At 43.4% G+C, this 25,536-nt stretch overlaps 1 protein-coding gene and 1 long non-coding RNA gene across 2 annotated transcripts in view; one reads left to right on the top strand and one right to left on the bottom strand.

Annotated features, from left to right (window-relative positions):
- PLXND1 (plexin D1) overlaps positions 1-25,536 on the top strand; it is a 225,249-nt gene that overhangs the window by 179,516 nt on the left and 20,197 nt on the right. Inside the window, 8 exon segments of the mRNA XM_056804691.1 lie at positions 536-734; positions 12,093-12,239; positions 13,720-13,876; positions 17,286-17,389; positions 17,762-17,825; positions 19,155-19,189; positions 22,034-22,138; positions 23,883-24,046. Of these exon segments, the coding sequence (XP_056660669.1) occupies positions 536-734; positions 12,093-12,239; positions 13,720-13,876; positions 17,286-17,389; positions 17,762-17,825; positions 19,155-19,189; positions 22,034-22,138; positions 23,883-24,046 (975 nt within the window).
- Positions 6,479-7,399, bottom strand: LOC130455453 (uncharacterized). The gene is made up of 3 exons (XR_008913428.1): positions 7,315-7,399; positions 7,011-7,213; positions 6,479-6,630 (listed from the first exon to the last, which is right to left on the bottom strand). It is a non-coding gene; the product is annotated as an uncharacterized LOC130455453 (long non-coding RNA).

Below are 25,536 nucleotides of genomic sequence, written 5' to 3'. Positions count from 1 at the left end.
CTCCATGAAGGCTCACCTCCTTCATGGCTAATGAGAGACACTGGTTTTGCTTGCCTTTGAATGTGTGTTAGGGAGGTCTTATTTTGTTACTGTATATCAATGCTTGTTAAATAATAAAATAAAATATTATTATATGTTACCTATAATATATTATATATAGTACAATAGGATTATATATAATGTATTACATATTATTGTATAATATAATATATTATTCTATATTAACATAATATAGTAATATATAAGCTTTATATATTTACAAATATATGTATATATTTATTGATATATACTATATGAAAACTTCCCATTCATATATATCAATATTCTATGTTAACATATAGACTATTAATAATAGAAAACATAAAATTACATTAAAAATACTAATGTTCAATTTTTTTTCCCTAATGTTCAATTTTTGAAAAGAATGTAAGCTGCCTGAAGGCAAAAACTATTGACATTTAGTCTTGGTGTCCCCATTGCTTGGCACCATAATTCATCATTGCTCTTGAACTCAATTACTTATTGGATCCCTCAGGTGCAACCTGGCCTCCCTGCTCACCATCGCCTTGCATGGGAAGCTGGAATATTACACCAGCATCATGAAGGACCTGCTGGTGGACCTCATCGATGCCTCTGCCTCCAAGAATCCCAAGCTGATGCTTCGCCGGACAGAGTCTGTGGTAGAGAAGATGCTCACCAATTGGATGTCCATCTGCATGTACAGTTACCTGCGGGTAAGGAAAGGGTCCCCAGTGGAAGCACCTGGGGCAAGGCCATGGAGGGTTGAGTTGTCTTGACTGCAGTTGGCAAGATCTTTGGACCTAATTCAGGTCAACTCGTTGGAGAAGCCATTCCCAGGTACTTATGTGCTTAGACCCGGGCTAGATGCCTGAGAGAGTTCCAGAGAAGCTACAAGATAGGTTTCCTGGCCCTAAAGAGCTCACAGTATGGTCAGGGAGACCACAGAGATTAGAGGAGGGGGTGAAATCGTGCAGCCTAGAGCTTCTTGGAGGAGGTAGGATTTGAGCTAGTCCTGAAATGATGGGAAGAATTTGTATTGTTGCCAAGGAAAAGGAAGCGACTATAAATATTTTAGAACAAAGAGATTCTTTTCCTTTTTCCCTGATCACCTTAGGAAACAAACCTAACAATGGTATTGCTGGTCTAAGAACGTACGAGGTTTTATAATTCTTTGGGCATAAGGATACCCATCCATTGGGGAATGACTGAACAAGTTGGAACCTATGATTGCGATATAATCCTACTGTGCTGTAAGAAATGACGAGGAGGCTAATTTTAGAAAAACATGGGAAGAACTCCATGAAATTATGAAAGGTGAAACAAGCAGAACCAAGAGAACATCATGTACAGCAACAACAATACTGTTTGAAGAAATGACTTGGGCAGATCCACCTCTAGAGAAAGAATGGATAAATAGCAATAATTAAGAAATAATAGAATATAGAAATAATAATTAAGATGCAATTTTCTATATACATAGAACTTTTTGTCAAATGATATCTTCTCTAGTACAGGGAACAGAGGGAGAGAGATCTCCGGGAACTTCAATGTAGCAAACAAACAAGTATTTAATTTAATTTTTTAAAAAAGGAAAAGAGAAGTTATTCCCAGGTTAGGAGAATGAAGTAAATCATCCTACAAGGGCTCTGCCCTCCTCATATCTCATCTAGAGTGTTGGGGTCAGTTCTGGGTGCCATGATTTAAGAAGGATATTACTAGGGGTAGCTAGGTAGCCCAGTGCATAAAACTCCAGGTTTAGGATCAGGATGACCAGATTTCACCTCTGGTCTCAGATATTTCCTAGCTGTGTGACCCTGGACAAGTCACTTAACCCCATTTGCCCTTCTATCTTAGAGTTGTTACTAAGATAGAAAATAAAGGTTTGATTTTTATTTGTTGGTTTTTTAATTGCTAGACTGGAGTGTCTAGAAGAGGGCAACCAGCATGGTGAAGGGTTTTAGGTTTGTGCCCTCATATGACATTTAGTTACATGTATGAGGGATGTTCAGATTGGCAAATAGAAGGCTCAGGGGAATGTGATGGCTATATTTAAGGGTTCAAAGGGCTGTATGTAGATGGAGGGTTAGACTAATTCTGTTGGGCCCTGGGGGGCATAACCAGAACCAATGGATGGAAGATGCAGAAGAGGCCAATTTAAGTTCAGATATCAGGAAAAACTTGCCCTGGATTAGAATTGTCCCAGGGTGGCATGGCTTACCTTGAGGAGAGGTGGGTTCGTGGAGAAGCTAGACAGTCACTTGTTAGCTTGTTATTCAAGGACGGGAGATTCCTTATGAGTTCCTAGTTTAAACCTGATGCCCGATGAGGCCCCTTCCAACTCTTTGAGCAGCACCGGCAAAAATTAAGAGGCAGGAGAGTAAATTCCATAAACGTACGCTGTGGGACAAGAGCCGAGGTATGAAGTGGATAAAGGACCAGTCTTCAAGTCAGGAAGACCAGGGTTCAACTCTGCCTCTGCCACAGACTGGCACATACAAGTCCTCTGAGGTCTCGTGCCCACAGAAACTCTGGTACTGTAAGTCAAAGAACAGTTGTCGGTCCATATTGGCAGAACGTTTTATTAGCAACAATTATTTCCACTGATGGAATCACAGATTTGGCCCGTGCTGTTGTAATGATGAGATCAGCCACTAGAGGAGAGGGTTCATGTAAGGGAATAGGAGAAAATGGAATTGAACATGTGGGTGGGGGATGAATGGCGTAAAGCCTTGAATGTCAGACCAAAGAAATTGGACTTGAGCCTAAAAGCCCTGGGGAACTATTCTACATTCTGGAGCTGGGGATTGATTTGATGAAATCAGTACTGGAAGAAAGTTCACAAGTGATACAAAGAATCATCAATGAGGCGCTTCTCATCTACCACCAGCTACGAGGAAGGAATTGGGGTGATCCATCTGCAGGGTATCAGTAAAACCACTTAAATACCTAGAAAGCTTAAGAGTTTACAAAACACTTTCGCCATCTAACGGTCCAATGAGCTTTGAGGACTCTGATGGGGCTGTTAGCCCTGGATGACACTTTCAGCCTCCTCCAGCTTTGGGTCCTTCATTTTACACAGCTGAGGACCAGGGAAGGAAAGATGTTTGCTTTAGGCTACAAAACCAGTTAACCCCGAGACTGGACTAGAACTCAGTTCTCCTGAGGATCAGCCTGGGGAGCATCACAAAGCATTTTCCTTTTTTAAAAGCTATTTTTGTCCCCATTTTACAAAGGAGAAAGCAGAGGTGGTCACAAAGGTGGTCATTTATCCAGGGGTGCAGAGCTAGCCAGGGTCAGAGCTTGAAGTCAAACCCAGATCTCTGGACGATCTTTGGTACCTCAAAAACAGAAGCAGCTGTTCTTTGGAAGAATTCATTTCCAGCCCACCATACAGCCAGGAAAGCACATCTCCTGCTCTGGCAAATGGGCAATTAGAGGTCCATTGCACAGGCTGCTTTTCCTCTCTTTGTGGCAACGTAGCCAGAGTTTGGGGCTTGGCTCAGTAACAGGCTGGGCTGCTTCCCTATGTGGGCATCATGGTAGTGCGTCCAGTTACACATGATGTATTCAGCAGGTTTCGTGTACATCGTCCTGCCACCCTGGGACCCTGAGCCCCAGTTTGGGTGCGAAACTGGCTGAAACTGGACCCATGTTGGCTCTGGCAGTGATGAAGGCTGCAGATCAGGGGTAGCCAGAGACAGTGTTGGGACTGGTTTGTTCTCTGCATCCTACCTTGGAGGCAAAAATGTACGTTCCAATTTGGACAGACCCAGATACACGTAGATGAGCCCTTGTACATATTCCTGCCAAAGTCTACTCGGAGATAGCCATTCACATGCACTTGTACACCCACCATAACATATTATATTACAATTATATATTATATCATAATATATTACATATAACATAATTAGGGAATATAATGGTATATAATGATGCATAATCATATATCATATAATTATATAGTTATAGAATATGTACAGAGTTTATATATGTCTATAATTATAAATACACATATTTATAAATTATAGGTATTTATATTTATAAATATATATTTAAATTATAAAACAGATATTTCTAAAAATACATTTATATCATAAAATGTGTTTATGAATTGTTAATTATATTTAGAAATATATTTGTATTATAAATATGTGCTTATGAATTTTATGAGTATATTTATAAATATATTTTAATTATAAAATATATGTTTATAAATTATATATATATTTCTAATACATGTTTGTATTAGAAATGTTTATATATTTTATATGATAATATTTCTAAATATATTTATACTATAAATTATGTTTATACATTGTATATTTATAAATGTGTTATATTATTATGTTTATTGTATATTATTATAATAATCATAATAATATAATGTATTATTAAATGTTTCTAAAATTTATATGTATTTATAAACATAAAATATGTTTATAAAATTTATATGATTATATTTATAAACATATTTCTAATACATGTTTGTATTAGAAATATGTGTTTATACACTTTATATAATAGTAATTCTAAAGATATTTGTATTATAAAATGTATGTTTATACATTTTATATATTTATAAACATGTTTATATTATAAAATATGCTTATAAATGTATACATATATTTCTAATGCACATTTGTATTAGAAATCTATGTTTATAAAATTTATATAATTATATAAATATATATATATATATAAACATGTATTTCTGTTATTTGTATGTATTTAAATTTTACATATTTATAAATATATTTATATTATAAAATGTGTTTATAAATCTTATATCATTATGTTTTATAAAATATGTTTATAGAATATATATTTATGAATACATGTTTATAAAATGTATATCTTTATAAATATCTGTTATAAATAGGTATTTATAAATTTTATGAATTATATTTATTTATATTTAATATATTTATGAATTTATATAGTATATTTATATTATTAATATATGTGTTTATACATTTTATATGTTACACAAATTTTTTAAGCCTTGCCTTATGTCTTCAAATCAATACTAAGTATCAGTTCTAAGGCAAGAAAAGCATCACTAAGGACCAGGCAGCAGAGGTCAGTGATTTGCCCAGGATCCCACAGCTAGGAAGTGTCTGAGGTCAGATTTGAACCAGGACCTCCCATCTCCAGGTCTGGTTCTCTGTCCACAGAGCCACCCAGCTTCACCTGCCTAATTATACATTCTATTTGTTATGTTACATGTAACATACACAAGACATCCCCAAAGTCTTCCTGCAGCTTTCAGCTTTCATACGCTCAATAGCCTTACAGACTCAAGCTTAAGGATGGGAGGGATGGCGTGGCTAGCCTTCTCCTGGGGCACTTTCGCTCTAAATTCAGCTCCACCACAGTCTTCCGGAGGTGCCGCGCCAGCACCCGTAGAGGTCCGTAGGAGGCGTGAGGAGGATTATAAAATGGATCATACACACAAGATGTCCCAGGAGCCTTTGCACAGTTCTAAGCTTTCATAACCTCGGAGCTAATACATCTAGCCATGGCAGGGGGATAGAGAGAAGGGGTGATGGGGAGATGAAGGGATCCACATGCAGCAGGAGCGATGAGAGGCCGTCTGTGATGAATTCTCTGGGAGAAGGACTTTGTGGCTACTTGTGGGAGCTGGGGTGATCAGGAGAAATCCTTTCCAGTCCGAGGGAATGGGAAGGGACCTGAGGAAGAGGGGCCATTTGAGCTGGGTCTTGAAGGAAAGCATGGGATGTTGACAGATGGATGTGGCTACAGGTCCATTCTGAAGGCAGCTAGATGGGCTCAGTGGATAGAGTTCCGTACCTCCAGTCAAGAAGTCCTAAGTTCAAATCCAGCCTCAGGTACTTCCTAACTATGTGAAGCTGAACAAGTCACTGAATCTATTTGCCTTGGTTTCCCCATTTTTAAAACATGGGGCAGCTAGGTGGTTCAATGGCTAGAGACCTGGGCATGGAGTCAGGAAGACTCATCTCCCGAGTTCAAATCTGAACTCAGACATTTACTAGCTGTGTGACTCTGGGCAAGTCACTTCACACAGTTTGCCTCCATTTCCTCATCTGTAAGATGAGCTGGAGAAGAAAATGGAAAATAATCCAGTATCTTTGCCAAGAAAACCCCAAATGGAGTCACAAAGAGTCAGACTCAACTTAAAAATAACTCAACGATATCATCAACAAAATAGATTGTTATGAGAATCAAATGAAACTAATAATTGTAAATCACTAGCCTGGTGGCTGGCAGTGTAATCAATGTTCACTACAATTCAATTCAATGAGCACTGATTGATGCCTGCTTTGTGCTAGCTTCTTGGAGATAATTAACGACAAAAAAGTAAGAATAGTCCCTGCCTTCAAGAAGCCTACATACTATTGAAGGATGCCAACAAGTAAAAAAAAAAAGGTACAGTCCATAAAGGAAAGTAATGTGCAATAAGTCAAGGAAGACCTTTAAATGCAAACTGAAGAGTTTATCTTTTATTCTAAAGGTAACAGGGAGCCTTTGATGGATTTTGAGCAGGATAGCAGGACGTGATGAAACTTGTTCTTTAGTAACATCATTTTAGTAGCTTTGCAGAGGATGGGCTGACGAGGGAAGTGCCTGGAAATTTGGGGTCCAATTACGAGACTATTGCAATGGTTTAAGTGAAAAGAGATGAGGACCCAGACTAGGATGAGTAGGAAAGGGAAAAAACTCATGTCTGGGTCCAGTAAAAGCTCCCTTAGTGCATCTCCCATTATGACAAACAAGGGTCCTACATATCTACCAGAAAAAAGTACTGGGTATAACCACAGCAACAGTAGGGGAAACATTTCCTTTAATCCCCACATGCTGGGCTTCTGGTCCCACCCACCTGAACAAGCTAGACGAGTGGAGTTTCTTGGGAAAGCTCAGGAATGGGGGTCCCACGATGGAATCCAGCCTCACTGGGGTAATTCCAACAGTGCATCACCAGGCTGAGTGTCTCAAGGCATGCCCACCTTTTCCACTTGGTGCCCCATCCCTGGGCTTCGCCTGGCTCTGGTCTCTGCCAGCTCCCTCTCTCACAGGACATTTGTGATGACGATGGGCTTACTCTTTGTTCCAAAGTGATCCTAGTTAATCATGTCATCTATTTGAAACAGCTGTTTCAGGGTCCCTCCGTGGTACAGTGGAAACATTCCAGACCCCTGGGCTGTGCCTGCTGAGTTAATATAACATGACACACACATTTGTTTTACATTAGTGCTCTGCTGGCCCAATGGCCCTATCACTTTGGGGAAGAAGGAAAAATAGAAGACATACCATTGCCTGAAAGGAGGGAGATTTTAGATTTTCTATTTGTTGGAGCAGAAATAATAATATCAAGTCATGAGAAGACTGAGAATTCTAGAACGTTGGAGCTGGAAGGGACCTTAGAACATAGAATATATGCCTTATCGGGAACCTTGGAAAACAGAATGTTATCATATAGGATGTCAGAACTTAAATGGACCTAGAACATGGAATATTAGAGCTGACAGGGAGCTTGGATCATAGAAATGTTCATTCATAGGATGTCAGATTGGGGAAGGACCTTGGAACATAGCCTATTAGAACAGGCAGGAGCCTTGGAACAGAGAAATGTTAACTCATAGAATACCCAAACTGGAAAGGAGAATATTAGAGCTGGTAGGGACATTGGAACATAGAAATATTAGTATATGTGATGATGGAACTGGAAGCAGCTTAGAACATCAGATTTTAGAGCACAGAAAAGACTATTAGAACGTGAATCTTGGAACATATCGTGTTAGTGCATAGAATCCCAGAAATGGAAGAGATCCTTAGAACATGGCTGGAAGGGGTCTTAGAATATAAGGTATTAAAGCTAGAATCATAAGATAACAAAGATGGACAGGAGCATAATAATTCCATCATATAATGCCTTCTTTTTATAAATCAATCAATTGATAAATCAACAAATGCTTATTAAGCAACTACTTTATTGAACCCATGAAAATAGAACAAGAAATTGATAGAGGAGAATACTAAGAATCAGAGATGAATTGATTCAGGGACAGATCCGTGAGCATGCAGCAGAATTAGGAGAAGCAAAAAGAGTTTCTGGGCAAGGAAAGTTGGCCCAGACTATGGGCTCAAATTCCTGGTCTAAGTATAGAATCCTTTGTTGGGGGTAATACTGAGCCTCCCATTAGAGTTTTTTTTTCCTTTCATGGATGCTGGTACTTCTTGACCTTGAGCTTCTTTGCCCAGATCTCTAAGCAGGTTCAGGAATAGGAAGTCATGACTTGACCACAGTTCTTGTGAAAAAAAAAGTAAGGAGAACTAGGGGGCCAAGAGACCCCAAACACAATATGTGGGACTAATGGGACAGCTTAATAAAAAAGCTAATCTTTCTTGGGCCACATTACTAAGAAGTACATATTACAGAAGTTGAGTTTGCCCTGTACTTAGTCCTTGTCAGATCACCAGGAGTATTTTATTTATTTCTGCTAACCAGATTTTAGAGAGAAAGACCTGGCATCAAGAAAACCTGAGTTCAAATCCCAACTCGGGTATTTCATATGTGTGTGACCCTGGGCAAATCATTAGCCTCTCACTGCCTTAGGTTTATCCAACTATAGAACGAGGATAGTAACAGCATCCACCTCCCAGAGTTGGCATGGGGACCAAATGAGATCATGGATGTAAAGCTTAGAGCACTCTGTAAATACTAGCTATCATTATTTTTATTACCCAAGATGGTACAGTGTCTGGACCTAGGTATGTTTCACTGGAGAAGAATTAAGGACAACTTGATAGCTGCCTTCAAATGTAAAGGAGGGAGCAGACTCCTTTGGCATGACCACCACCAAAAGAGCAAGAACTAGAAGATTTTGTCATTCAAGAGTTTTGCAGACTCTTCATGATCCCAGTCGGAGTTTTCTTGTCAAAGATACTAGAATGGTTTGCCATTTCCTTCTCCAGTTCATTTTACTGATGAGGAAACCAAAGCAAATAGAGTGAAGTGATTTGCCCAGGGTCACACAGCTAGGAAGTGTCTGAGACCAGATTTGAACTCAGGAAGACAAGACTAGCAGAAGCAGATTTTAGCTCAATAAAAGGAAGAATCTTATAACCAATTGAGCTGTCCAACCATACCATAGCTTTCCTTGTAAGAGGGTGAGCTAGCTCCCTTGCCTCCCAACGTGGTCCATTCCACCTTGTTCTCCCTTCTAGTGAGCCCAGATCTGTCTTTTGGCAACTTCTTCCCCTCCTCCCCCAATTCCAAGTTCTGCATTCCTGAGCCAAGAGAACAGGTCTCATCTCTTCTAAGCCTGAAGACAGCCCTCTTGTCCCATCCGCTTAGCCCAGGAGCACAAAAGACAAGAATCCCCCTAATTCTGAAGATTGATCCTTTCAGTTCTGGACAAAAAGGATTCTCAAGGAGGTCCTGGTCTCCTTGTAAAAGGCCTGCTGAAGCCTAGGAAGAAGCCATCTCATCTCTCAATTCCTGACCTGAATCCATTAGACTGAGAGCACTTTGAGAACACTAACTATCTTTTACATTTCTTTGTATGCCTAGCACTTAGAAAAGTGCCCGACACATAGTAGGTTGCTTAATAAATATTTCTTGACTAAATGACCTTTGACCAGGCCCATTTGACCAACTAGTCCAACAAGGCCTGGCCAAAGACTCCATCAATTTCTGGGGATGTCCCCAGCAGGCCAACCTGGATTCTAAGCTGTGAATCCCAATGGAAAATCCAATGGGGCAGCAAGAAGGAGAGTATGGCTTCCCATCAGGAATGGGATGGGTGGTCCAAACCAACACAGTCTTGCCTCCCTTGACCTCCAGTGTAGCCCACATGGCCATTCCAAGCTTGGTTCAATTTGAAATAAGGTAATCCCTTGGCAGAGAGGTGGTGGACCAGATGTAGAATGAGGCATGTCTTGTCAGATATAGCCAGTGTGCTCATTTCTTCTAACCATGTTTTTGGAGGTCTCTATTGGAGGAGAGAAGGACACTGGGAAGTGTTTCTTTAAAAAGGACATCAGAGCAGCCTGGAGTTGGAAGGATCTGGGTTCAAATGTGGCCTCTGACATTTCTTAGCTATGTGATCCTGGGCAAATTACTTAACCTCCATTGCCTAGTCCTTTCTGCTCTTCTACCGTGGAACCGATATTTGGTATCAATTCTAAGACAGAAGAGAAGGCTTTAATAAAAAAAGAGTATCACTAAAAATTTTTGTTTAAAAGAGATTGTGTGGTGTAATAGAATTTGCCCTGACCCAGGGGTCCGGAGGCTTGGATTCCAGTCTCAACTTTGCCTCTAACTCACGGTGTGGCTATGACTCCAGATAATGATTGAACACCTACTGTGTGCAAAGGAGCTGTGCTAGGGTATGATGAGAAATGAAACAGTCCCTGCCCTCAAGGAGCACGCTTTGTGGGGAAACAACATGGATATACATGAGTTTATACCAAATAAATTCATGTTTAATTTTTTAGAGGAGAGGCTGTCGCAGCTGGAGTGGTGAGGAACAAAGCCTCACTGAGGAGTTCCTGTCTGAGCTAAGCTTTGAAGGAAATGAAGGCCTTTATTTCTTTGTCTTTAAAATGAGAAGTTTGATTTTAAAGATCCTCAGGGACTCCTTTAGCCCAAGAACTCTAGGAGTCAGGAGAAAAAGGAAAGTCCCCAGGGGAAGGAAGATTAAGGTGGAACCTTAGGAATTAGTATAAACTTCCACTAACTGTAAGGGAAATTTAGGGATAAAGATCTGGCCAGACCCCAGGGAATATTCCAAACAGTATGTCTGGCTTGTGAGAGAAAACAGGAGGGGAAAAAAATGAGCTTCGGCTCTGGGTGAAACCCTTCCCCAAACTCGTGACCCAGAGACCCAGCTGTGGTCCAGTAGCCATCGTGGAGCTCCCATTGTGGGGACGATGTCTGGCCACACTCAGACCCCCTTGGGACTCACAAGGGCCCCCACATCGGTCATGACACCGAGCTCAGCTAGGAGAGGCCAAGCCCGGACTGTCCTGGAAAATGGAACTAAACAGCTGAGATTCTAATCTCTCTCTGTTGGGTCCCCTCCACCCCCTGCCGAATCAGCAGGGTTCTCGGTTAGCTCAATTTCCTCAAGGCTGGTCCAAGTCAGAGGGAGGTTTCTGACTTTGCTCCAAACCAGTTTTCCCAGCAGCCCATCCAAGGAACCGCTGGAACTGCCCATCCCTGCTTCGCTGCTTCCCAAACTTGGGTATCTGATCAGGGCTTTGCAGGTTTTTGCCGCAGCCCACGGTTTCCGGCTCTCTGGGCCAAGGATCAATTTAAAACTGAAACAAATGAAGGCTATGGATTTCCTCACCCCCAGCCCCTCTCCACTCCCATCCCTGGCTTGAAAAGACCAGCCAAAAGAGAGCCCCGGGTCCAGGCGGCCAGAGATGCACTGGCATCCTCGTGCCCTGGCTCTCCAAAAGGCTGGAGGCCCCGGGGGCAGTGGCAGGGTTCCTGAGGCCTCTTGCATTCCAGGCCCCTGTTCACAGAGGAGTGACTCGCCCAGCAGGATTTAATAACAATGGACTATTTTTAGGATCCTAGAAGGTTTTCTAAACCATGTTGAGTTAGTCCCTAGTTTGGGTCCACCGAAGATGTTGCAAAGGAATGATGAGCTCATTGCTCACCATCCCCTTCTAGAGATCAGGGAAGGTGGGCTGCCATGGAGCAGTCTTCTGGCCAAAGAATAGAAGGCTAGTCGAGTGTCGTCAGTCAATTTGTCAATAAGCAGCATTTTTAGTTAAGACTATCTAGGGAACTCCCACTACGAGGGCAAGGTGGCATCTTTTGCAACTTGCAGAACTAAGTGCCTTTGTAGGCACTTAAAATCTCACTGATTGACTCCTTGATTCTGGTCTCTGGGCAGAGGATTGCCCCATAGGCACACATATTTGTTGTAGGACTTTCATTCATCTAGTTTCCAACGTCTCGGGAAGAAGCCTCAAATTTGGAGTGCAAGAGTGGGTGGTCTCCTTGGCTCATTCAGGAGGGAAAGCCTTTGGTTGAGCCCCGTTCTCATCCCTGCTCGTCTTTGTTTCCCTAGGAGACTGTGGGTGAGCCCTTCTTCCTGCTCCTGTGTGCCATCAAACAGCAGATCAACAAGGGATCCATCGACGCGATCACTGGGAAGGCTCGCTACACGCTCAATGAGGAGTGGCTGCTGAGAGAGAACATTGAAGCCAAGCCCAGAGTGAGCAGCCCCAGCTCCCCTCCCACCGTGACTCCCCCAGAACAATGCTTTCTTGGGTCAAAGGGATCAGTTAGGGGCTCCAGCCCATTGGGCTCAGGGGAGAAATGTGGAAGGACAAGGGTAAGCCCATTGGATGATGAGTTCTTGCCATACGAGGATGGATTCATGCTTGCCACTATCATTTATATTTCATGTTATGCATTCAAAAATGTGATTCTAGGGACAGTTAGGTGGCTCAGGGGCTAGTCAAGAGTCCATAGGTTTAAATCTGGCCTCAGATACTTCCTAGCTGAGTGACCCTGGGAAAGTCACTTAATCCCATTTGCCTGTCTGTCTTGGAATTATCATTAGGACAAAAAGTAGAGATTCTAAAACAACACTAAAAAATGATTCTGAGAAGGTGTCACTAGACTTCATCAGAATGACTGCCCAAGGGATCCAGGACACCAATAAAGTTAAGAAACCTTGATCTAGTCCAATCTTTTCATCTGACAGATAAGGGACTAGGGTCGTTTAGACTAGAGGAAAAAGGCTTAGGGGGAGGCCATGCTAGCTGTCTTCAAAAGCTGGTATGTGGAAAACAGATTAGACTTGTTCTGCTTGGCCCCAGAGGAGAGAAGAAGAACAAGTGGGAGTTGTGCAAGAAAGGGAAATTTTGCCTTGATCTAAGGAAAACCTTTCCAATAAGTAGAGTTCCCCAAAAGTTGAGTGGGCAGCCTCAGTGGGTGGTTGGGTCCTCCTCCTTGGGAGTCTTCAAGCCAAGGCTGGAGAGCCACCCATCAGGGAGTTGCAGAAAGGATTCTTAGTCAGCCTGGTCAGGACCAGATGCTCAGACTCCCTTCCATTCTGAAATTCTGTGATTCTCTGATTCTGTGCCTTCTGGCTAGGTGCAGCAAGGACTTGGCTGGCAAGGGAGATGTGAAAACAAGATGTAATGAGTTTACCTTCCTGCCCAAGCAAGGAGACATTCATCGGTCCTGTCGCTGCACCACAGTTGAACAGCTGTTTCATTAGGGGTTTTTTTGGAGGAGTGAGAGCAAGTTGTTAGCATTAACCCCCACTGCAGAATGTGAAACTGAGCCAAAGGGAAGGGATTTTTTTTCCTTTTTGGCACCTGTTTGGTCCCACCTTTTCTAACTAATGAGTTTTCTGCCCTGACATTTTATTTCCATCAGTGTCTTGGAATGGCCTTTTGAGTCATTCCTCCTATCCATCCATGGGCTCTCCTTTAGTTGGAGATCTGTAGAGCCAGGGTATCTGGGGAAGGGTTGAAGGGAATGGACCTTACCCTAACACAATAGCATCCTCCTCCCTTTGCCAGCTCTCAGCTCTCCACGAGTGGTCCTCAAGCAGGAGGGATTCAGGCTTTGCTAGGCAAGCAGGACATTGTTTGCCCATCTAACTAGAAGCCTTTTAGAAGGCATCTAGGTAGGGGTAACCACTGGCATTCTCATCCCTATTTCTTCTCTTTTCTCTCCAGAACCTTAACGTGTCCTTCCAGGGCTGTGGCATGGACTCTCTGAGTGTTCGGGCCATGGACACAGACACGCTGACTCAGGTGAAGGAGAAGATCCTGGAGGCTTTCTGCAAGAATGTGCCCTATTCCCAGTGGCCTAGGGTGGAGGAGGTTGACTTGGGTGAGCACTTTACACATGGTAATCGTAGATAAACGTTGGGGACTCGATCCCTGGAGTCTGAAGCCATCCTTCTGACTTGGTAGATTTTTCTTCATCTAAAGAGAAGTGGATACCTCCAGCTGCCCCCTCCACCCCCCACCCCCGCCCAGGGTTCTCAATATTCAGAAAGGACTATGGGCTTTTAGGAGTTATTTCCCTGACTGAGCATTCTGTTTCACCCATGATCGGTCCTAGAAAAGAGGTGCTAAGAACAGACCCAAAGCCCGTTGAAAACTTTAAACTGCTATATAAATGTTGGCTCTGACCACCATTATTATTCATTCCCTTCTTGAGAGAATGACAGGGAAACAGAAGGATCAGAGATTTTTTTGCTCAACAAGTTAGTGTCAAATCAAGATGAAGTGTTGGACAAGGTAGCTAGGTGGCTCAGTGGATAGAATTCCAAGGCTTAGAGATGAGAGGTCAAAACTGGATTCAAATCTGGCCTCTGACACTTCCTAGCTGTATGACCCTGGGCAAGTCATTTAACCCTCATTGCTTAGCCCTTAACACTCTTCTGCCTTGGAACCAATACATGATATTGATTCTGAGATGGAAGGAAAGGGTTAAAAAAAAGTGATAATGTGGCAAATTAAAAGAAGCCAGTTAAGAGCCCAAGGTTCAAAGTCTTAACTCTATTTATTAACCTTAGAGATAAGAATGCTATAGAGTTACTTTCTAGTTAACCTAGTGTTCAATGAAATACTTGAGAGTCTCATACTATCCTTGTGGGAAAAGATGGTGAGAAGAAGGCTAGACAAGGGCATATATAATTAAGTGAACTTGAAACTACTTGAATGCTTGGACCATGACTTGGATAAAGACAGATGGTGTGCTCATCAAATCTGCAGACAACACAGAATGGGTGTAGATGGCTAACACGTTGACTGACAGAATCTGAATTTGAAAATATCTTGACAGGTTGGAATATTGGGCTGAATCTAACAAGATAAAATGGGGACACATGCAAAGTCTTTCACTCGAGTTTTTTTTAAAAATCAGCTTTGCCTGTACAAATGGGAGAGATGTGGTTGGAACACAGTTGATCTGAGGAAAAGAAGTAGGGATTTTAGAGGACAACAGCAAGCTCAGTGGGAGCGTGAATGTGATATCGTAGCCAAGAAAGCCAAAAACTATCATTGGAGGCTGCATAGGAAGATGGTGTCCAGAATGAGGGAGGTGAGAGGTCTCCTGCACACTGCCCTGTATTCAGACCACAGCAGGACCATCCTTTTCACTTTTGGGTACCGCATTTTAGGAAGGAGGATATTACTAAATTGGAGATGGTCTAAAGGAAAACATCCAGAATGATGAAGGGTCACAGGTGTGTACCAGAAGGAAAGGAACTAGAGGGTATCTGAAGACCTAAGGAAGACATGAGAGATGCCTTAAAGTATTTAGGGTTTTTTTAAGTTCTGGAAAATTTTATTTAATTAATTAATTTAGAGTATTTTTCCATAGTTACAAGATTCTTGTTCTTTCCCTCCCTTCCTCCCAGCCCCTTCCCATAGCTGACATGCAATTTCACTGGGTTTTACATGTGCCCTTGATCAGAACCTATTTCCATGTTGTTTATGTTTACACTAGAATGTTCATTTAGAGTATCCCCATCGACCCATGTGATCAAGCAGTTGTTTTTCTTCTGTGTTTCTATTCCCACAATCTTTGAAGTATTTGTTGAGTGGAGAATAAAATACATTTATTCTTTGGGATGTTACTGGAAAAAATGAGTGATGATTCCAAAGAGGAAAGTGTAGGCTTGCTATAAGGGCAACTTTCCTAACTATTAGAAAAGCCCTGGGGTGGAATGGGATTCCCATGGAGGTCATGGTTTCCCTCATATTAGAAGTCTTCAAAGAAAGACTACTGGCCAGTTATTTTACAGAGGAGATTCTTGTTGAATTGTAAATTGGATTAGATGGCCACTAAAGACCCTTCTGTAACCTGAGTTTCTGACTATATGGCCTTGGGCTTGACATTTTATCCCTTTAGCCTCAGTTTCCTTATCTGTCAAATGAAAAGGTTGAACTTGATCAAAGTTTCTTAACTTTATTTGTGTCAAAGATCCCTTGGGCAGTTAGTCTGATGAAACCTATAGACCCCTTCTCAGAATCACATTTTGTTGTTATTGTGGTTGTCTTAGAATCCTTACTTTCTGTCCTAGTAACAATTCCTTTTGTTTGTGGTTACATATTTATTATTTTTTAATTGAAAATTTTTATTTAATTAATTGATTTAGAATATTTTTCCATGGCTACATGATTCATGTTCTTTCCCTCCTTTCCCCCTCCCCAGCCAACCCACAATTCCACTGGGTTTTACTTGTGTCATTGATTAAGACCTATTCCCATATTATTGATAATTGCACCTAGTAACAATTCTAAGACTAAAGGGCAACAGCTAAGCAAACAGGGTTAAGTGACTTGCCCAGGGTCACATAGCTAGGAAGTGTCTAAGACCAAATCTGGACCCAGATACTCTGGACCCCAGGTCTGGCACTCTCTCCACTGAGCCACCTACCTGTCCCTAGAATCATATTTTTAAATGCATAAAATGAAATATAAATTACAAAGACAAGGACTACAAATAAATCCAATTGTGTTGAAATAGTTATCAGAAAACATTTTAAGCCTACGATCATGAACCCTAGATTAGGCAAACCTGGCCTCAAGTTTGCTGAGGTCCCTCTGGATTTAATGCCCTGTTGGGTTGGATTAGATGGTCATTCTAGTCCCTCCAGGTATAAGAATCTATAATTCTCTTCCTGATTCTTAAACCAGTGCTTTACTCCCTCCCCCATGCTGTCTCTCCACTTTCCTCCCTGCCCCACCTTCCTTCCCCAATTCCCCATCCATCACCATGATTCTCAGTTCTTCTTCCTTGATCCCAGCTTCCTCTAGTTCACTCGCCAACATCATGCTCTCCACTATCAGAGATAGACAAATCCCTCAAGCCCCTTATCTGTCAGGGGTCCTAAGGGCTTCTTTAGAGCCCAGGCTATGGCTCTAAAGGTGGGTTGAGACCTCTGAGCTTTCCCTGAGGATCTCCCACCTGGGGAGCTCAGTGTCCAACCCATGGGCCAGTGAGAGTGGGCAGTGGGGAGGGGGGAGACTCCAAAGCTATGGAAGCAGTGCCCTGCACCCACAAGGATCTTCTAATAGAGCCGGCAAGGACTAGACTAGAATTCAGGGAAGACATGAGAATGACAAGGGAAGGTAGGAACATGCAAGCTAACGGAACCTAGACTGAATATGGAAGGAAGAGCTGAGAGAATAGAATATCCCATCATGATCAGAACTTTGCCCTCACCTCCCTAGCCTTCCTGCCCCCACCCCAGCATGATCTCCACCCCCCACATCTCTCTCTTTAGAGTGGTTCGCTTCAAGCACCCATAGTTACATTCTACGAGACCTGGATGACACTTCCGTGGTAGAAGATGGCCGAAAGAAGCTCAATACTTTAGCACATTACAAGGTAAAGCAAGCCCACCTCTCCTTCTCCCTGTCTGCTTGCTCCCCTTTCCTTGCCTCCAGCTAAATCCTCCAGACCTTTCTCCCCCAACCTCATGCCCTGAGCTTTGGCCTTCCAGAGCTTCCTCTATCCAAGCCCCCCAACTGCACCCTGAGTTCAACCCCTCCAGGCTCTTCCTCTCTCCTGCCTAGATCCAAGCTCTGTCATTCCTCTCCCATCGGACTCTCTGTCTTGGTTATACTCCCATCTCTGGGTTGCTTCCCGATGGGCCCATGCCAAGTGTGACTGATTTGGGTTCTCCAGCACCCCTGAGGGCTGGCACAGTGCCCAGCCCTCCAGGGCCATGACTTTCAAAGCTTTGCCTCCTCTCTCCAGATTCCTGAAGGAGCTTCACTGGCCATGAGCCTGACAGACAAGAAGGACGCCACTCTAAGTCGAGGTAATTTCTTGCCCTGGCCTCTCTGCCTAGAAAGAGGTCATTCAAAGTCCTAAGTTCCCAGGGCCATCTCCTTCCCTTGTGCCCTGAGCTCATGAAGACATACTGTTGCTAAAGAGACAGTTAATGGTGGGGAGAAGTCATTGGAAGAAGAGTTGGCTTTGCCATCTGGAGGCTTCTTTGTCCAAATTCCACAACTACTGCTACTATTGATGATGATGATGATGATGATGATGATGATGATGATGATAGAAGAGGAGGAAGAAGCAATAATAGAAAGATACTAGCTCTAGAGTCCAAAGATGAGGGTTCAAATCCTACCACCGATATTTAGTACCTTTGGGGTTCTTGAGCAGCACACTTCTTGGGGCTCTGTTTTCTTATCCCTAATAGATGACCTTTAAGGATCCTTCCAGCTCTAGATCCATGATCCTATTATATTAATAAGGGCCCTAAGGTGATCCACACTGTAGCTCTTACGAGGACAGTGGGCTCTGTGCAGGCTGGTAGTGGGGGTTCAGGACCCGGGAGTGGAGGAAGAGGAAGGCACCAACTGTTCACGTTTGCTTTCATCTCCCCCAGCACCATGGCACATAGTAAATAATAAGTCTTCAGCGATTGCGAGCCCTCTTAAGAGACTGATATCTGATTGGGGAGGATGTGCCATTTGTGCACGGCCACACAGTGTAAAGCCAGGATGTCCATCCAGAGAGAGCTGGTAGTCTGAGAAGGTTCAAATGGTCCCTTAGCAGCAGTTCATTGAAAAGAGGAGAAGCTTGGCGATGACAGCCCCCTCTCCAAGCCCAGTTTTCAACACTTTCTTCCCAGGTGGCCCCAAGTAGAAGGCCAGGCTAGACTCAAACTCCCCACTGACCCATCAGCAGGGTCTTCAGTCTAGAGCTACTTCCATGACGATGGACCACATAGCCCTGGATCTCCCTCATTCTACAACTAAGCCAAGTTCTTTCTTCCTTTTCCCTGGTAGAAGACATGACAGAAGAATAGAAAAAGCACATACTCAAGAGTCAAAGGATACAAGTTCAAATCTTGCCTCAAACTGTTTGACCATAGCCAAGTCACAGGCTCCCTGGGCCTCGGTTTTCTCATCTGTAAAATGGACTAGCTGGTCTCTGAGTCTCTAATCCCCTTAGTACTGAACCGCCTTCCCAGCGTCTCCTCCCACCACCCAATGCCCTCTTCCAGTGGGCTAGCCAGGCAGTGGGACCTGTTGAGGTGACTTGAGAAGGGACCAAATCTCACCCAGCCAGCCTCCTTCTCCCTCTCTTTTGTTCTCTCTCTCTTATTCTTTGTTTCGATTTTTTTCTTTTGCAGTGAAGGATTTGGACACTGAAAAATATTTTCATTTAGTAAGTATCGGATTCCAAAAGCAATTGAGGTTAATAACAGTCGGCTCAGTGTGTGGCCAGAAGTCTTCTCCCCGGCTTTTGGTTTCTTGCCTCCCGTTTCCTCCATAGGAAATTTCGCTTTGGAATGAGGCCAGCTCCCGAGCAGGCTGACTGTGTCCGGGACGAGATGCAGAGACACACAATGAATCTGTATGTGTGCGTGTAGACACGGGTGCGAGCACACACGCACACACACACACACACACACACACACACACACACACACGTATTCACGCTTCCCTCCCTCCCCAGTTCCAGCTCTCCTGGGGGACGGGCGGCCCATTCAGTCTCTCCCCACTTAATGAGGGGGCAATGAAGCCCTGACCCCAGGCGGCGCTGGGGGCAGGGCGGGGAGAATGCTTTCCATGTGTCTGCGGGGCGGATGGCCTGTGATCAGGCCGCGGAGGGGCCAGAAGGGAGCCAAGGGGAGCCCCTTTGTTCTTGCCCCTACCCCCAGCCCCGGGGAGATGGGTGTTGGAGGAGGGGCCGAGGGTTTGCAAGGCGTGTGTGGAAAGGCGCTTCTGGTACGTTGCGGCGGCCCGCCGCTCGGCCCTGGACAAATCTCTTTTTCCTGTGTGGACTTCTTTCCCTTCCTTTGAAGTTAGGAGAGGCTCACCTGGGGGTTGGGGGGGGGCGGGGTAGGCTTAGGGGTGCCTCCCAGTGGTCTGCCTCTAGAATAAATCCATTACCCGCCTATTGCTTCTAGCCTTCTCCTTCTGCTTCCCCGGGATGGGGGGAGGGAGAGAGCCGAATGGGGGGAGGAGACTCCAATCCTGTAGGGAGCTCACAGTCTAGCTGGAAAGCCAAGTCTACCACACAGGAAATACCTAAAAACAATTGCAAAGTAGCCTGCCGTCTGAAGACAGCTCGCTATGGAGGAAAGAGCACTAGATTTGGAATTCCAGATCTTGGGTTTGAATCCCCGCTCTGCCACTAATTCCCTGGGTAGCCTCGGGCAAGTCAGCTTCCCTTCCCCGTGCCTCAGTTTATTCATCTGTAAAATGAGGGATAACATCCACAATCCCTTCCAGCTCTAAATGAATTAGCCTGGAATGCTCCTTCCCACTAATCCTAGGGGAGATGGTTGTACCAGAACTCAGGGGCAGCGTCTCAAGTATGGGAGCCAAGAGAGAAATTGTGGAACCTGGGATTTGGAGCAGAAAGAACTAGATGAGCTGGCCTGAAAGACTTGGGGACCTTCATTCTTTGCAAATGATTCTGGTGCTGGAGGGAGAGGAAAGCTGGCCAAGACTAGTCATTCCATCGCCCTCCCCCCGACCCACCGTGTTCTCCTTCCTATTCATTCCCTCCCAACCCAGACCCTGGAGCAGCAGCTGGCACCCTGTGGGGGCAGCGGGGCAGATGCAAACGCTGCAACAGCCCGTTCATGAGGCAGAGGAGAGGCTGTCAGCCAGCCTGGCCGAGCCATTTTTTAACAGGCTGGTTATTTGGGGAAGTGTCCAAGATAACTGGTGCTGGGAATGGGCTAGCATCTTTGTGGGGTGAATTGCAGCTTCAGAGAGAATGCAGCCTGAGAGACACTCTGGAGGGAGGACTGCGGTATGGCTAGAATCAGAATCCCAGGCTTAGAGGGACTTGGGTGGTCAGCAAACCCGACTTCTGCCCAATATAGGACTCCCTTGAATGTCATGATTCCGGGGAAATGATCAGCTAGCATAACAACAACAACAACAACCAGCATCCAGATAGTGTGTTAGGGTCTGCAGAATGCTTTATTATGCTATCTTATTTAATCCTCACAACAGCCCTGTGAGGTAGAGGATGTTATGATCCCCATTTTACAGATGAGGAAACTGAGACTGAAATAAAGGATAATGATGTGCCCAGACTTACACAATTAATAAATGTCTGTGGTGGATTTTGAAATCCACCAATTTTGAAAGCACTGGACACCAAGTCCAGTGCTCCACCTAGATACCTGTATGGTCCAAGGCTTTACTCCTCTGAACCTCATTTTCTCATCTGTAAAACAAGAGGAAGTGTCAGATTAGATGGCCTCTAAGGTCATGTCTAGCTCTGAATCTGAATATCTTAGCATAGTACCCAGCACAAAATGTTTTTAATATCTATTCTTTCTACCTACCTAAGATAAATAGGATTATTAAGAAAAATCTTATCCTATTATGTGTGTACATATTAAGAGGATAAATAATGTAAATTAAATTAAAAATTAAATTTAAATATATTAACATTGTGTATTTTATATTAATAGGAGAAATAATAAAATTTAAACAAACATTAATATTGGGTATTAATAGATATATATTAATAGGATAAGTAATGAAACTTAAATAAAACATTAATATTAAATATATAGAGAAATATAATAAATAAGATCTTCTAGTGGACACACTGTTCAAGGTCCTATGTTAGGTGCTATAAGTAATACAAAGACATCTAAGGCAATAGTCCCTGCCTCCCAAAAAACGTGTAGTCTAATTGAGGAGAAGAGACATACACATGATGGGTGATTAGCATGTGCCATGTGGTAGGTGTCCAATATTCTCTTTTGAAATGACTATCACCTACTATATGTTTCATGTTCCCAAAAGACACTAGAAATGCCATAGGAGGGATCACCATGGGCTAAGGAAGGCAGGGAAGGCTAAGGGAGTGATGAAGGAACAGTTCTTCCTTTGAGCAAGTTCTTCCTTTGGGTATCCTGAGTATTGGTTGTCTGGTAAGAACCAAAGTTAAGCCTTTGATTTTGGCATCATGCTCATTCTCAAGGTGTTTCAGAACCAGAAGGGCTGACGGCTTCCCTTTCTTACCACGTTTGCTCAGGTGCTTCCTACTGACGAATTGATTGAGAGTAAGAAGTCACACAAGCAAAGCCATAGGAAGAAGGTTCTCCCTGAGATCTACTTGACTAGGTTGCTTTCAACCAAGGTAAGAACTAAAATGCTTTCAGACGTGACCATCAAAATCCTTCCTTAGCCCCCAACATGGTTTTGAGCCAATTCAATTCAATAAACATTTATTAAGCCGATAGATAGATAGATAGATAGATAGACAGACAGACAGACAGACAGACAGACAGATAGACAGACATAGAAAGGTAGAAAGAAGATAGATGGACACAGATAGACAAATTTCAGACAGACAACTAGATAGAGACAGATAAAAAGAAAGAAGATAGAGAGACAGATGATAGAGAGCTAGCTAAATAGACAGACAGACAGATAGATAAGATTGACACAGATAGACATAGATAAAAAGATAGAAGATAAATAGACACAGAGACAAACAGATAACAGACAGCTAGATAGACAGAGAGACAGATATAGATAGATATAGATAGACTGATAGACATAGATAAAAAGATAGAAAGAAGATAGACACAGAGGCAGATAGATAGATAGATAGATAGATAGATAGATAGATAGATAGATAGATAGATAGATAGATGGATGGATGGATGGATGGATGGATGGATGGATGGATGGATGGATAGATAGATAGATAGATATGTGTGTGGATGGATATTGTTTCCCCTGAAAGAATGTAATTTCCTTAAAGACAGAAAAGATTTCACTTAGGTCTGTTTTTCCAATGCCTAACAAATAGCAGCTACTTAATAAATACTTATTGATTTATTGATGATACCTGTGTGGCCTTGGACACAATCACTCACCTCTTTGGGCCTCAGTTTCCTGATCAGAAAAAAAAGTTGTTTTGGGTTTTTTTTTTTTTGGTCAGGGCAGAGGGGAGAGTGTAGACCAGGTACCCTTTGATCAGGATCATCTTTCCCCATTTTGCAAAAGAAGAAACAGAGAAAGCCATACAGGTAGTAAATGTTAGATATGGGATTTGAACCTAGGACTCCACCAGCTACAAGCCTAGGACCTTTTCCTAACCCTACACTGACAACTCCCTGCCCTGCCTTCTTTATTCTTCTTGTGAATATCAAATGAGTGATGGACAAAAGCACTCTGGAAGGCATCAGACATTCTAGCATTATAAGGGATACTATTCTCATTGTTGGTACCCACTCACAGGAACCTTGTCTATCTAGGAAAGATTAGGTTGAGGAGAGGATTGGTCCCCCCCAAACCCTTATGGCTCTGAAAATAGGGAGTGTCTCTTATGCAAGGCTTCTTCCATGGGAAATGGATGAAGGATGCTGGGTGAGGGGAATGCTTTGAAGTCCCTGAGATGAGACTGTATCATTATCCAACCACAGTGCTCTCTCTCACTCACTGCACATCACAAAAGGTATGCCTTGTTTCTCCCCTGGATTACATTACCGCCTAATGTTCTTTATAATTGGAGAGACCATCAGAACAGCAAGCCGTGGCTGAGTTTTCTGTTCCATTTACTGTACCAAACAATTACAGCTGTGTCCTGAGATGCCAGAAGTAGTCAAAGAGAACACTGGTGCCAAGAGAAATTAAATTAAAACAAACGCTAATTATATCAGCGTGCCCAGCTTTCAGACGAGAGGCGGCAGGGGGTGGGGGTAGGGGAGAGGAGATTTTGCTTCCTTTCAATTCTCTCTCGCTTCCTCCTGAAGCCAAGTGAATCTGGCCACTGAGCAGAAGCTCATTAAAGCCCAAATGCGTTTTTGCCCCCAAGATGGCCAGTTAACCTGGACACCAGGCTGACTAGGCTGGCACACTTGTTGTCTTGGCAGGGCACACTGCAGAAATTTCTGGACGACCTGTTCAAAGCCATCCTCAGCATCCGGGAAGACAAGCCTCCCTTGGCCATCAAGTATTTCTTTGATTTCTTGGAAGAACAGGCTGAGAAGAGAGGAATCACAGACCCAGATACTTTGCACATTTGGAAAACCAACAGGTCTGGAAAGGAGGGATGGAGGGAATCGTTGCTCCCCCACCCCCACCCCATGTCTCATCTGACCTCCTTTAGTCCCCTCCATTCCTAGCCCGGCCAGTTCATTGATCCATTTGTTCACTCATTGCAGCTCTAATCAAAACTAGTTACCAAATGCTTACCCTGTGCCAGGCACCAGGCTAGATGGGATGTAGGAGAGGGGGAGAGAGGGGCATTAGGAGGACTGCAAAGACCGAAAACCTAGCAGTCTCTGCCCTCAAGGAACCTGCATTCTTCAGAGAGGATGCTCATGCACACATCCAGGAATTCTAATCAGCATGGAGGAATTTAGTAGTTCTCAGCTAGAGGCCATAAGAAGAAAGACTATAAGAGAGAAACAACTTAACAGAAGGCCTGGGAGTCTAGTCCCAGTTCTGCCACTAACTGGCTAGAGGTTGAGCCATTATTAGAGCAGGAAGGAGACTTCAAATATCATCTAGTCCAAGAGATCTTAAGTTGAGGGCTGAGGGCTGTGGATAGATTTCAGGGGATCGTGGGGGAAAAGGGACATCTTTATTTTCACTTACCTCTAACTAAAATGTAGTATTTCCTTCAATGACTTGAAAATGTGATTCTGAGAAGAATCCACAGGCTTCACCAGCCTGCCAGAAGGGTCCATGACCGCAACCTGCCCTAGATCTAGGCTAGTCCTCTTATTTTATGAGCATGGGAATAGGGGCCTAGATACAAAGTGACTTGCCCAGAGGCAGAGCTGGGACTAGTGTTTGGTTCCCTCAACTCCCAGACCGTTGCTCTTTTTCCCTGCAAAGTGACCTCAAGCCTCTCTCTTCCCTAGATGAGCCTCTGTTTTCCTAATTGTAAAAAATGGCCATAAGTATCTCTGCCGTGCTGATCTCAAAAATGAGATTATGGACAGGGAAGTTCTTTATGCCTTGAGAGCTTTATGCATGGGGCGGCTAGATGCCTCAGTGGGCAGAGAGCCAGGCCTGGAGATGGGGGGTCTTGGGTTTAAATATGACCCCAGACACTTCCAAGCTGGGTGACCCTGAGCAAGTCACGTAACCCTAGTCATCTGGTCCCTACTGCTTTTCTGCCTTGAAGCTGACAGTATCAGTTCTAAGACAGAAGGTAAGAGGTTTTTTGTTTTTTTTTAAAAAGAGCTGTATGCCTGTGGGGGACCATTGTCACCATCATTGTTATTTTTATTATTGTCAACATGAACAAAATTAATTTAAGAATCTAGGAGCATGCTCAGAGCCTGATTTTCAAGCAGATTCCCATAAGCTGATCCCATTCGGAGGCTTCTTGCCATCCAGAATGGAAGGAAAGAAAATAGGGGTGTGAGGATCCACTCCTTAATTAAAAGTGAAGTATCAACGTTATGAAGCTAGAGGCTGTCAAAGGGTTAAGAGTGAAAATCTAGGGCCACTTCAGTTTCTTAAGTACCTGCCTGTTGCCATGGGGACCATTGAATGTCCAGGATAGGAGGAATG

The sequence above is a fragment of the Monodelphis domestica genome, chromosome 7 (assembly GCF_027887165.1).
Source record: "Monodelphis domestica isolate mMonDom1 chromosome 7, mMonDom1.pri, whole genome shotgun sequence".
In the NCBI taxonomy this organism is placed as follows: Eukaryota; Metazoa; Chordata; class Mammalia; order Didelphimorphia; family Didelphidae; genus Monodelphis; species Monodelphis domestica.
The sequence above is the reverse complement of the archived record's forward strand: the minus strand, read 5'-3'. Positions and strand labels throughout refer to the sequence as shown.